The sequence below is a fragment of the Arachis ipaensis genome, chromosome B9 (assembly GCF_059453495.1).
Source record: "Arachis ipaensis isolate K30076 ecotype BB chromosome B9, ASM5945349v1, whole genome shotgun sequence".
In the NCBI taxonomy this organism is placed as follows: Eukaryota; Viridiplantae; Streptophyta; class Magnoliopsida; order Fabales; family Fabaceae; genus Arachis; species Arachis ipaensis.
In genome coordinates this window covers 1,088,327-1,101,342 of record NC_142444.1, presented here as the reverse complement: position 1 = coordinate 1,101,342, position 13,016 = coordinate 1,088,327, and the positions used below count along the sequence as shown (strand labels likewise).

The following is a 13,016-nucleotide window of genomic DNA, read 5'->3' as shown; positions in this document are numbered from 1 at the left end:
ATGAGAGTTTATGCCCCTTAACCATCTCTTCCGGGTTTGATTATTCTTGGAGGATGGGAATGAAGTTTGTTTGTTTGGGAGGATCGCCCACTTTGTGTCTTTACGTGTAAATTTTTGTGTCATAGTGGTTTTAACATACTTTTTTCATCATTGAATGTGGTGTAAACTTTAGATGAAATGAGTTTTGCAACTTATATGATGGTGAATGAATTGTATTGATCTAGAGCATGAAACAAATAGTAACACAAATTAGGGTCACAAAACCCCAACATTTCAAACATGTATAACTTAAACTTGAATAAGAACACAAACACTTGCATACTTTTAAAGTGTATTTCACATTATAAGAAACAAGATTAAAGGATAGATGCAACCAATAACACTGTAAATTTAACTACTTTGTTTTAGTATACAATTTTGTCTAAATCATAAATCATAAAGAAAAGAACCACTTACAATTGATGCATAAATGAATTGAAAGAATTGCTTTTAATATTGTCTAACTTTTCAGTTGAAATTCACAATTGCGTGTACCAAAATACTACCTATCCATCTTAATGGTGTGATAACTAAAGCTAAAATATCTCTATTCTAAAGGGGCATGAGTCTTCTGTACTTGAAGAAGCACACAAATGCACTAAATATGAGGATTCCACAAATTCCTGTGATTATAAGAACCCACTGAAATGCTTTAGGAACCCTAAATAATGAGATATCAAAATTCATCCCAAATACTCCTGCTACAACACTAAAGATGGCAACTACAAATGTTGCTGTTGTGAGCAACAGCTCGAATTGGATGAGCTGATTCCGAACGTTATCCTGCCGGAGGAAAAAAAGAGGTTTCAGTCAGTGTTTCGAAATTCACAAAGTTTGCGAAACCAAATAATCATCAATGACAAATGAGGCCAATGTGCACAACCATTTTGTGCTTTGACATATAGAACTAGAACATGTCAGATGATTAGTAATACAAAAGAGTAAAGACTAAAAAAACATGGACAATGATATGATGCATCCAATAATGAGCATGGACTTTTTGTCGGACTAAACACGAAGAGGAAATGACAGAAAACAAACCAGTTGAATGTTGATGAAATCTTCTGTGTCGTCGATGTACTCTTTCAACTGAAACAAGAAACGATGATCAATAAATTGCTGTGGCCAGACAGAGAGAAGTTTTACAAAGATAAGACTGTGTTTACCGATGTCAACTTGTTTAGAGTGCTATCAATTACTACAAAGTATGCTTCTAGTAACATCTCAAGCTCTTCTATGCTTTCTGTAGCACTATCAGAACTTCTCGTGCTCTCATGTCGGCTCCTAGCGCTGCTCATGCTCTTTTCAAGTTTCCGATAAGCCTGAGGCGACGAAACAGGAGAAACCGGAGCAGATATGGATACGGCATCAATTGATTTAAACAAAGACTGATCTCCACAGAATGATGACTCCATTCGCCTTTTCTTCTCAGTAAGATACATCTCAGCCATATCACCATCATCATCCATAAGCTGCTCTATTTCATCTCTAACCTGAATTCATACTCATTCAATAAGAGGAAAGGTTAAAAAAAAGTGAGAAAAACTATGAACTTCATCAATTGCAGGTAAGAAGAAAAAATATATCCATGAAGACTACCTTCTGAACCCTACGAGTCAGGGCAAGGAGTCTGCTTTTCAGCCGACGAGCACGCTCCAAATTCAGAGTACTGATTTTAGATGTTAGTTCATCCAACAACGGATAAGCCTCAATTTCTAACTCAGACACCTGTTGGAAATGGCCACAACAGATTAGAGTGTTACTAACTAATCTTCCAAAATCAAATGAGTAAGAATTTGAGGAAAGGAAATACAACATGCAACCGTATTGATTAAGGATCCTGCTTAGGGATAAATTAACACAACTTTTGTGCTTTCAAACTGTTTTCTAAGTGCAGAACCAGATAAAATAATTCAAGCCATGTGCATAGTCATCCTAAGAATCAAGCTGTAAATTATTCTGATTATTCACAACCATGAACTCTTCAATGTACAAACCTGAGAGTCAAGAAATGTGCATGCTGACTCTAATGCAACTTCCAGTGCCCTGAACTCAAATGGCAAGTCATCCGGGGACGAGTTATTCCTAAAGTCATTATCGAAATTCCTACTTCCTCTGCTCCGGTTCACATCAAAATTGTCTGACTGCCACACATCTCCTGGCTCGCCAACACTGGTCGATGCTAATCGTCGTTGTAGCTCCATCACATAGTTCCATGAATAACTGTCCAAGGAATGCAGGAGAAAAACCTCCTCGGCCGTAATAATACACCTTATCTGTTCTAAGTTGATAACAATAGCTTTTTCCCTTCCAAGGATTGTTGATGGATAGACAAAAAGTGGATCCAATAGGCGAAGATCGCGCGCTGGAAGATCACAACGCCTCATCATAGTAAACTTGTCTACCTCAATTATCTGTGAGTCTCCTGACATATCAACTCGTATCCACGACCGAAGACTCTGCCCTCTCTTCTTCAGCTCAAGAACATCCACTCCTTGATACAGCTGCCGTCCGGCACCCATAGGCCGATTCACAGCCTCTCTTATGTTGATGGTCGTTGCCAGTTTTGGAGGGAGAAGTGGATCTTTCAGGTCTGCCATTATCAAACTTTCCTAATTGCTAATTGCTGAAAGGTAACAACATCAGACAACTTAATCAATGTTGGTAACATTATCAAACATACAATGAACATTCCTCTTTATCAACACTGATGCATGAATCAATTAATAGAATAATCACCAACTTATCACATTATCAAGGCACAAACAATGATACAAGAATAAATTAGCATTTGTATCCATGAAAGATACAAACGCTAACAAATGTATCCATATAAGAATAAAACGACAATTGTACCCACGGAAGATAGCTTCCGTATGCCAAGAATACCCTGACGGACCAATTGTGTAACCAACGTCTGGGTACTTTTGGCACACGAAAGCCATCTTCCGTAGTTATAATTGTCATTTTATTCTTATATGGATACATTTGTCATATCTTTTATGGGTACAAATGGTAATTTATTCATGATACAAAAAGAACTTTCAAAGAATCAGTTTCAATTTGACTAATCAGTTTAATATACCCTACTATTCAACCAAACCGATGTTGATTCCATACTAATTTATTAATAATTCAATATAGATATGTATGCTTCCAAAACCAGAATTTTGGCAGAAAATTAATGATGTATTGGTGAGCATGGTGAATTCATTAAATATGCAAATAAATAAAGACAAAGACAGAGACATGCACCTGATGAATAATTTATAGTGGGGTTTATGTCGCAAAAAGAAACTAGTGGGGTTATGGTGACATAATTGAAGGTTGAAAAGTGAGAAAAGTGGTGGGAAAAGAACAAGTTACAATTTTGATAGGCATAACTAACCATTAACTAACTAACTAACCTGTAATCTCTGTTATAAGTTATAACTGAACAGGACTCTGGGTGAAGAACTCAACCTGAATCTGAAACTCGATACAGAATCTCATGCCAGAGAGAGAGAGAGAGAGAGAGAGAGAGAGATCGGAAAACAGTAACAGAATCCTAATTTAACACATGATAATCACTTCTAACTCTGGTATTTTTTAATTAATTTAAATTAAATTTGATCTTAATAAATTAGATTAGATTTAAATTTTAAATTTTTAAAGATATTATTAAATAAATCAAAATTAAATGAAGTTTTTTGACAAATTCTAATCAAATTTAAATATGAACTATCTTATTTAAAATTTAAATAAAAGATAAGAAATCTAATCCTTAAATAATTTTTAAATTTATACTAAATTCAATCAATTTAGTTATAGACAATTTGGGTTTAGAAAATTTTTCATGATTACTTGCACTTTAAGTAACATAGGAGAATTTATATTTTTTATTTTTTAAATCGATGTAATTGCATTAAAAATAAACTTTTTCTCTTCTTAATCTTTAAGGCTGGTATATTATAATTCTTTCGGTCTTTAGTATGATACGATTATTGTTTTGCCTTTTAATTTTAGAATGACAAAAATATTATTTTAAATTCAAATCACTCTTAATTTTAGAATAATAAAATTATCCTCTTAAATTCGTATTATTTTATTATAAATTATGTATTTTAATTATATAATATCACTTAGAACCAAATTACTATTCAAATTCGATAATAAAAAAATAATACCAAATAAAAATGACAAATGTGAATCAAACAAAATACTTTAGACATTAACCGAATTTCGAACTGAATCTTGATAATGTAAAAAAAAATCCTCTTGGTAGAATCATAATATAAAGTGCAAATTATAGTAATATCTTTTTAGTTTTGATAAAATTGTCACAATTTCTCATGTTTTTAAAAACTACATTGATTTTTCATTTAAGTTTTTTTGGAAGGAAAGAGTCTTAATGTTATTTTATATTAGTATTTAGTGTCACGTTTTAATTATATATATATATATATTCGTCGATTAATTATATATTCTATATATTATTTTTACATTCAAAAAATAATAAATTGGCATTAAAATTTAATTACTATTATCAAAATTTTTAAATAAATATGCCATGTTGTTAGTTTAAATTATCAAAAATGCTATTAGTACACTAAAATTAGCCACCAATGTATTTGTGTATAAACATATATGTGACTAAATTTATTTTCAATATGTATTCATATTTTAACATGTATTTTATATGATAGTTGATTTTTGTGGCTGATTTTAATATATACATAACATAGTCATTAAATTATAAGAGAATTTTTAAATATACCGATATACCAGTATTTCAGTGATTTATAACTGTTGATCTTAATTATATATATTTTTTATAATTAAAATCAACCGTTAAAAATCACTAATATACTGATACCCTTGAACATTTTCCTAAATTATATATGTCAAAACTGATACAATATCTTTTAAACCCTTCATTCCTTCACGAAATGCACCATTTCAATATTTAGCTTATTCCTTTTCGTACCTCTCAAGAGACATTTCTTTGTGGTTAAGTGTTCTTAGACATCATATCTTTTATTCTTTACTGTCTTGAGAAATTTATCACATCAAATAGATTAGATGAAATGAAATAAATTGTAGTATATGATAGTACATTCTATACATTATTTTTTGCTTTGCTTTCAAGCAAAAGTGGAACTTATACTCTTACTTAGTTAATTAGCTTCCTTGCTTTTTCTTACATTTACCCACCTTTTCCATCTTTCTTTCTTTTCGAAATGATACAAAAATTTAGAAGAGGAATATTAAACTACTCTTCTACTTTAGACCATGACAACAATAAAGAAGTATCGTGGCCCACAAATTCAGCCCAACAGAATACAAAAATTCAATTTTAATTTTAGTCTTTATTATTTTATCTTTATCTTATCTTTAATTGTTATTATCTTATCTTTATTTGCTTTTATCTTTCATAGGACAATGCTCTATATATATTTAGTTTTACCCTCATAGTTTACAACAACACTTCAGTACAATTCAATCAATCAATAATCAATAAAAGTTCGCATTCTTTTCTTTTCTTATTCTTTCACAATTTTATCAAGGAAAAAGAAAAAGAAACTAAAATCCGTGAACACGAACAATTTTAGAAGAGAACAAATAATAATTGAGGAAAGTTAAGTTTGAGGATGGAAAGAGAAAATGACAAACAAAATCATATTGATTATTTCTAAGGAGTAGATGTGTTTCGAGTAAAGAGGACGAAAATGGTGGTAAAAACGTTAAAGGTAGCTTCACATCAGTTTCGAATCAGCAGGTGACAATACTTGCAACAAATTTCAATACTTAAATTAGCAATAAATATATAATAGATTGAAAAATACTTAAAATGTTGAAAGTATTTATAAATTACTGAGCTCTTATCTAAAGTTAATGAGTGATTTTTATTTTTTATTGCATGAAAAATTAGTTCCCATTAAGAGTTTGTTTGGACACTATTTTAAAAAAGATTTTTTTTTTAAATGATAATTTTTTAAAAGATTTTTTATAAAAATAAAAATAATTTTATATTTAGATATCATATGTAAAAAGATTTTTTTTATCTATCAATTATATTTAGATAAAATAAAATAAAAATATTTTTTTATTTTTATTATTAACAATTTACCAAAAAAATGGTATTGAGGCCCAAACCAACACTAAGCTAGTTAATCCATTTAGAATAATAATCCAAGTAGTAGGACATGAACTCTTTTTCTTGTTCCCAAGTCGGGTGGAATTTCAGGGCACAGACTATGGTATTTCTAGGGAATAGATTCTCTTAATTATAGGGCTGGACATGGATCGGATAATATCCGCATATCTGTGGTAATTATTCGCATTCGATCCAAATTTTGCAGATATTATCCGATCCGCATAGCTATCGGATCGGATCGGATCCAATCCGCACTATGGTCGAATCGGATTGCGGATTTGACAGTGATATCTGCGGATCCGATCCGCAAATCCACATATCCGCACATCACATATAAATAGCATAGTTTAAAAAAGTAAACCCTAATGTGATATGAATTTTAGTGTGTTATTTTATGAATTTTATGATATTTTATTTTTAATTTTTTATGTTGTACTTCAATTTAGAATAATTAAACTTAAATCTTGTGTTATTATTTTGTTTTTGTTATTCAAGAGAACTATTATTGATAATATTTTAGAAGTAAATAGGCTTAATCAGATAAAAAATGAATTTTTTAGATATTTTTTTGTAAAAACAGCCAAACAAAATCTTAAAATAGTTTTTTTTGAATTATGCGGATATATCTGATATCCGATCCGATGAATGCAGTGCGGATCGGATAGAATTTTAGACTATATCCAATCCGATCCGATCCGTGTGCGGCTACTTAATTGTTAAAAAAAAAATTGAGTGTAATTTTTAACTCTTTATTACTTTCTTTTGTATTTATTTTTTATTTCACTTATAAAATTAATGATAAGAGATCACATTTTATTCTCTCAATTATAAAAAAAAAATGAGAAGATCCATTCCCGTAGTTCTACTGAGTAGGTCGAATAGGATAACTTGTGTATCTTTGAAAGCGCTCTTCTCCAATTTTTGACTGAACTCATTAGATCTCATCCAATAATAATGAGCAGTTCATTTTGAACCTTGGCTTTGATCAATTTAGACTATCTATGAACACCAAAATTGAAATGATCTTATGACTTGATAAAATGTGATAAGACTAAATAGCAAAAAGTTGTCAAACACAAAATTGATTAGTATTAATTCAAATAATTTATCAAAGAAGGAAATAGTTAAATATTATTGTGATGGATGGATTGCATTGTATTGTCTAACTTCAAAATATTTCTCACTCCACCAGAAACAAGTATTACTTGAGAAACCTTATTTATGTGTTTAGTGAAATGTATCCAAAAGATGCAATACAAGAAGTAAATTATTATGCTAATGATTTGTAGCTCAAGTGACATAGTCTCTTCATACTCAATTAAGAGGTTGCGGGTTTAAATCTTCTATCTTTGGTAAAAAAAAAAAAAAAGTAAACTACTATAAACATTAAAAATTGAATCTGAGATAGAAGTCTACTCCAATTTCATACGTAACTCTAGATGCCAAATGAGACCAAGTAAAATCGCTTGAAGAAAACATGACAAAATTTGGAATTTGAATATGAGCAATGCTAGGGACAGCAACTTTTGTAATTGTTAACCATCAACTAGCCATCAATGATAATTTGATGGTGTGAGATTTCATCCAATGACTCACCTTTTTCTGCTGGTTACATGCTGGCCAAAATTCATTAAAATTGCTGACCCCCTAGACTTTTTCTTTGAATATATGACACGTGTCTTAAATAATATTAGCCGCTCTTCGATTTCCCTATGCTTTGAGTTGAGGATAAATATAAAATTAAAAGGATGCTATCATGATTAGCCTTTAATAATGCAGAAGACTTAAATCAAATTGTATATAATCTAATGTTTCATGTTTGTTCCTTAAACAATGTCAAGAGTTAGATAAGATACATAAACATATATTTGAAAAAAAAAAACAATAATTCTCTTCTCAAATTTAATTAATTTTGAAGGGACATTGAAATTGGACTATGTACATTGAACACCAACAATTGTTGGTAGGTACAAGTTGAAGTGGCTCTACGGCGCACTTTAGCTATTACTTATTAATTACATAACATTAACATAGCAATTGATGATAAATTCAAAGACTAGAATTAAAATTAATAATAATTTACATAAATTATTATTATTTTTAAATATAAGGATTAATGTGAGAAGAGTAATCACGGATTCCTGCACCTTCCCAACCCATCCATTCCTCCCACATGTCCCAATCTGGATCGTTCATTCCCCTAAGAGGCTCATCAATGCCCTTATCTTCATAATAAACATTGTACACTTCTGTCTCATTTGATTCTCCTCTCAAATTAGCCATCACAATCTGCATTCAAAACACCCAAACATTAATAATGATATCCAAATTAAGAAAACAAATTATGGACCCCATAATGTTGCTTTTGTTCTCATTTTTTTATTTTTTTGAAGGATATGTGTTAGTAGTTGGGATGATCATATCATTGCAACCACTGCCCTTTGCTAACATACACACCAACATTTACAATTCCTTTTTTTGGTTGCCACCGTATCTCCAACCCGACAGACCAAGAACTAATGTGTCGTAGATCAGAGCTCCATTTAAGAGTCTGCTGCTGGCCAAGGCGAAATTCGAACCCCGACACTTACTTAAGTGGACGAGTGAGCTGACCACTCGACCAACCCAAGTTGGTTAACATTTACAATTCTTTATAGTTGCATTATTTCATAATTATAATATTAAACTAAAAGAAGGTCAATTATGCAAGTATTATACAAACCACCCCAAAATTTTTATATAAAATAATTAAGATTTTTCTTTTGGCATAAAGAATCTGAACTTTTTTAAAATGAAATCAAAGAGACCCCATTCTTATTCTCTTGCATTATTGTTGGTCCACCAAAATATTTCTCACTTTATAGAAATAACAAATGACCAATTGATTGTCCCAAAACCACAAGCAGCATTTGTTCATGCCTCAATTAATAACAATTCAATTTTCAATATTCAATGATGCATTATTTTTATGTAACCAAAATTTAGGAGGAAATTTTGTTTGCATATGATTGTTACATACATCATAAGCCTCATTGATTTGATGAAACTGCACCCCACAATTGTTCCCTCTGCATACATCTGGATGATACTGCAAGAAAAACACAAAACAGATTATCAACTAATCAATATTTTAATTAAAAAAAAGGGGGGGGGGGAAATGTCTCACTTGAACTTAATCAAATAATAACATGAGAAATTATCATCAGATGACATGTAAAGACTTAATTTGCATCATAACAAAAACACACAAAATATTTCTCTCATTTAGTTAAAAAATTGATGAAAAATGAAAAGAACAAAAGATAAGAATTGAAGGAAGAAAGAGAAGCAAACTAACCTTCAAAGCAAGTTGTCTGAAAGCCTTTCTAACTTCAGATTCAGATGCATCAGGTTGAATCCTTAAGGTCTTATAAGGATCTGCTACAGAAGAAGAAGAGCATGAAATCCTAAACTTGTTCATCTTCTTTCCTTTGTTTCCTTTGAATTGTTTCATCCATGAAGAAGATGATGACCCTTTTCCACCAACAACCCCAGCAACTGAAGCAGCAGCCATTGAAACTCTTAAAAGAAACCTCAACAGATGTCCAAAAACCACAAATATGAAACACCCCAACAGAAAACTATGACGACCCACAAAAACTTTGGGTATAAATAACACAACTTTGGTCTAAAGTTCTTTTTTTTTTAAAAGGGCAAGTAGAGTTGAAATAGTAGCTTCACTCTTGTTGAATTATTTAAGGCTCAATAATTGTGGAATTGATCAAATGGATGCTTTGAAACACTATTAAGTAAGAATAGAAAAATGGAAGGGAGTGGATTTGTTTATATAGTATAGTGTGAAATAAAATAAATAATAAATAATGATGAAGAAAGAAAAGGAATCTGAGGTGGAATTGGGAATGCAAGCACGGTTCTTATCCATTGAGTCTTATTGTGGAGTGACGTGTAACTTCGTATTTTGTGGAGAAGACAGAAATTATAGGCACTTATCTCTTGTGTTATGACTCTGTCTATTTTATTTTTATTTTTATTTTTTCTTCTGAAATTAAGTGAGAGTTAAGTGGCAAAATTTACTATAGATATACGGAGCCACTTAAATAAAAATGTCAAAAAGTCTTTTTTTAAATATATTTTTTAAAAATTAAAATTTAACATATATAATCAATTAAATTGTATTATTTTTATTAAAATTAACCTAAACAAATCAGTTTAACAAAAAAATTAATAAATTAAATTTTTAAATCGATATAAATTAATATTTTTTATAAAAAATTACTACAATATCCCTATTATAAAACACAACTAAAATATCCCTATATATATATATATATTGAAAACTTTAAATTCTAACCCTATAACGATAGAGAAGAAAATGACTAGAATTTAGAATTCTCAAAATTAATATATATAATAAGAGTATTTTAATCATTTTATATAATAGAGATATTGTAATCATTTTTTATAAAAAATAATATTAATTTAGACAGATTCAAAATTTGATTCACTATTTTTAGGTCAAATTAATTTGTCTGACCTAATTTTGACAAAAATAACATAATTTAAGTGATTATATGTGTTAAATTTTAATTATTAAATAAGACGTTTTCTGTGTCTTTATAGGAGCATCCCATAGAAATAAGTACGGTTTTAAGTTATTAAAAAACGGGAAAAACATTATTAACTAAATTTTTATAATTTATAAGGTGAAAAAATTTTAGAATTAGGACTAGGTAAAAAATTTAGATACGAGAAAAATGGGAAAGGATCAAAGGAGAGAGAGAAAAACAGCACATGAAAAAGGCAAAAGAAAAGAACAAAAGATGATAAAAAAAGGTGAGAGATTCTTGGATTATCCTTTATCTTTACTCTCTATTTTTTTGAAGGATATGATGTTATTTACTTGGTCTGAATTGGAAGACTGTTGTTTTGGATTATTTGTTTATTATTCACTGAATGAAGCATATAATATTGGATATCCCTTCCACCTCTATTGCCATTAATTCACTATTTATTATCCCTTTTACTTCTCTCAATTTATCTTTTTGGTGCAACAAATTTATAGTAGTTGGCAATTTGGTCATATTAGGCTATGCCATTTCTTCAAAATATCTAACTAAATGCCATTATTCTTGAAGAGAAATCTAATTAAATGTCAATGAAAATAAAATAACAAAAAAAATGAAGGAGCTGAAAATAAAAAAAAAACAGATACACACACATCCATATATGAGACAAATATGATGATTTAAATTATCTTTTTTTTCAGATAAAATAAACGTTTTATTTATGATCATGACTACTTCGAATGAGTGAAACACATTTTATAACGTGAACGATATTTAATATTTTAGTGAAAATTGCAACTATTTTGTGAAGACTACTAGCCACTCTCATGTTTCGTTAAATAGATATTTCTTATAAGTCCATATCAAATCGCCATTTCAATATCATTGTATATTCAAATTTTCATTTGCGGTGGATTTATGGTTTTGTGAAAATTAGAATCTTAATTTCTTTACAAATCATAAGGCCATTATTATTTTATTATGACAGTCACTATTAAGGTTGTGTTTGTTTACAGAGACAGATAGGAACACATAATCATATTTGACAAAAGAGATGTGAACAAAAATAATGTGTCTAGAGACATTGAATTAGTGTATTTTGTATCAATTCTGATAGGAAAGACACAAAAACATTAACAAAAGACATAACTTATTTTTTATTTTTTATTTTTTTTTATTATTTTTATTAATTTTTCATAATTATATTTTATATTTTATATTTTTTATCTTAAATTTTTTAAATAAAAAAAATAATGCGAATAAGTTGAATTTTCATAATTTATTCTAATTTTTTATCAAACAAAATACAAAAACACAAAAATTTGTGTCTCTATCTTTCAAGATCTTATCTTATCCTATTCTGAATATTTTATCCTGTTCTGAGAAACAAACACGATCTAAAAGCATCGTCTTAGATAAAGGTTAAAAATAAATAAATTAAAAAAAAAAGCCAAAAAGAGAGTTTACAAGCTAAAAATGTTGCGAGAAATGAAAGGTTTCAGAATTGAGATGATTGCAAAAAGAGGGAGGTGGCAGTAGCACTTTACACGTGTTGAATATTAACGCGACAATAGAGAGAGAATCAGTTGTAAGTTAATGCGCGTTCAGAACTAAGAAGATCCGATGCGATACGATAAGACCAGAAACACTAGCGGATAAGGGGTTCCTTCAGATTGGACACGTGGCAACCATGCAACCATCATCGCATCTATATATATCTCCCTTCTCTGCTTATCTCTTCCGTTTTATTCGGCACAGGCTTATCAGTTAATTTGCAACTTCTTTAAATGTAATTCTATCGACTCTGAAAACATTTTTCATTTATTAAATATGGAAATGAATTCTCTCGATTGTTAAAAAATAATTGAGAATGTAAAATATAATTTCTAATTTTTTAACTTTTTATATTTATTTATAGTCTCACTTATAAAATTAATAGTATAAAATTATATTTGCTCCCTTAATTATTAAAAAAAATTGAATAAAATTATATTTACTCTCTCAATTATTAAAATTGTAACGTAACAAATGGTATTCGTTTGATTATAAATTAACACTATACACCAATTATTAAGTTACTAGCCGTGGATAGATTAAAATGTACTCGTGGGGAGATCCTTCGACATTTCATACCTTGCTTCATCCATAATCTTTCACCATTATTTCTTTCTCTTATATTTCATTATGCAATCTCCACATGGTCTAGTAGAAGAGATACAAGCAGAACTTGAAATACACTTGTTTCATAACATTGTAGCTAGGGTATATAAATGATG

The 13,016-nt window shown here is 29.6% G+C and overlaps 2 protein-coding genes across 3 annotated transcripts; both read right to left on the bottom strand.

The window, feature by feature from the left end:
* Positions 1-364: 364 nt before the first annotated feature.
* Positions 365-3,617, bottom strand: LOC107618611 (magnesium transporter MRS2-1). Of its 2 annotated transcripts, none has more exons than XM_016320718.3 (6): positions 3,447-3,617; positions 2,037-2,665; positions 1,639-1,767; positions 1,206-1,532; positions 1,081-1,128; positions 365-822 (listed from the first exon to the last, which is right to left on the bottom strand). In XM_016320718.3, exons 2-6 carry the CDS (start codon positions 2,637-2,639, stop codon positions 592-594), a joined length of 1,338 nt encoding a protein of 445 aa, XP_016176204.1. In that variant the 5' UTR covers positions 2,640-2,665; positions 3,447-3,617; the 3' UTR covers positions 365-591. The 2 variants fall into 2 exon arrangements, with proteins under 2 accessions (XP_016176204.1, XP_020966171.1); XM_021110512.2 differs by lacking the exon at positions 3,447-3,617 and adding an exon at positions 3,295-3,405.
* A 4,459-nt stretch (positions 3,618-8,076) lies between these two features.
* Positions 8,077-9,972, bottom strand: LOC107618955 (chaperone protein dnaJ 8, chloroplastic). The gene is made up of 3 exons (XM_016321150.2): positions 9,513-9,972; positions 9,195-9,263; positions 8,077-8,464 (listed from the first exon to the last, which is right to left on the bottom strand). Exons 1-3 carry the CDS (start codon positions 9,726-9,728, stop codon positions 8,276-8,278), a joined length of 474 nt encoding a protein of 157 aa, XP_016176636.1. The 5' UTR covers positions 9,729-9,972; the 3' UTR covers positions 8,077-8,275.
* Positions 9,973-13,016: the final 3,044 nt, after the last annotated feature.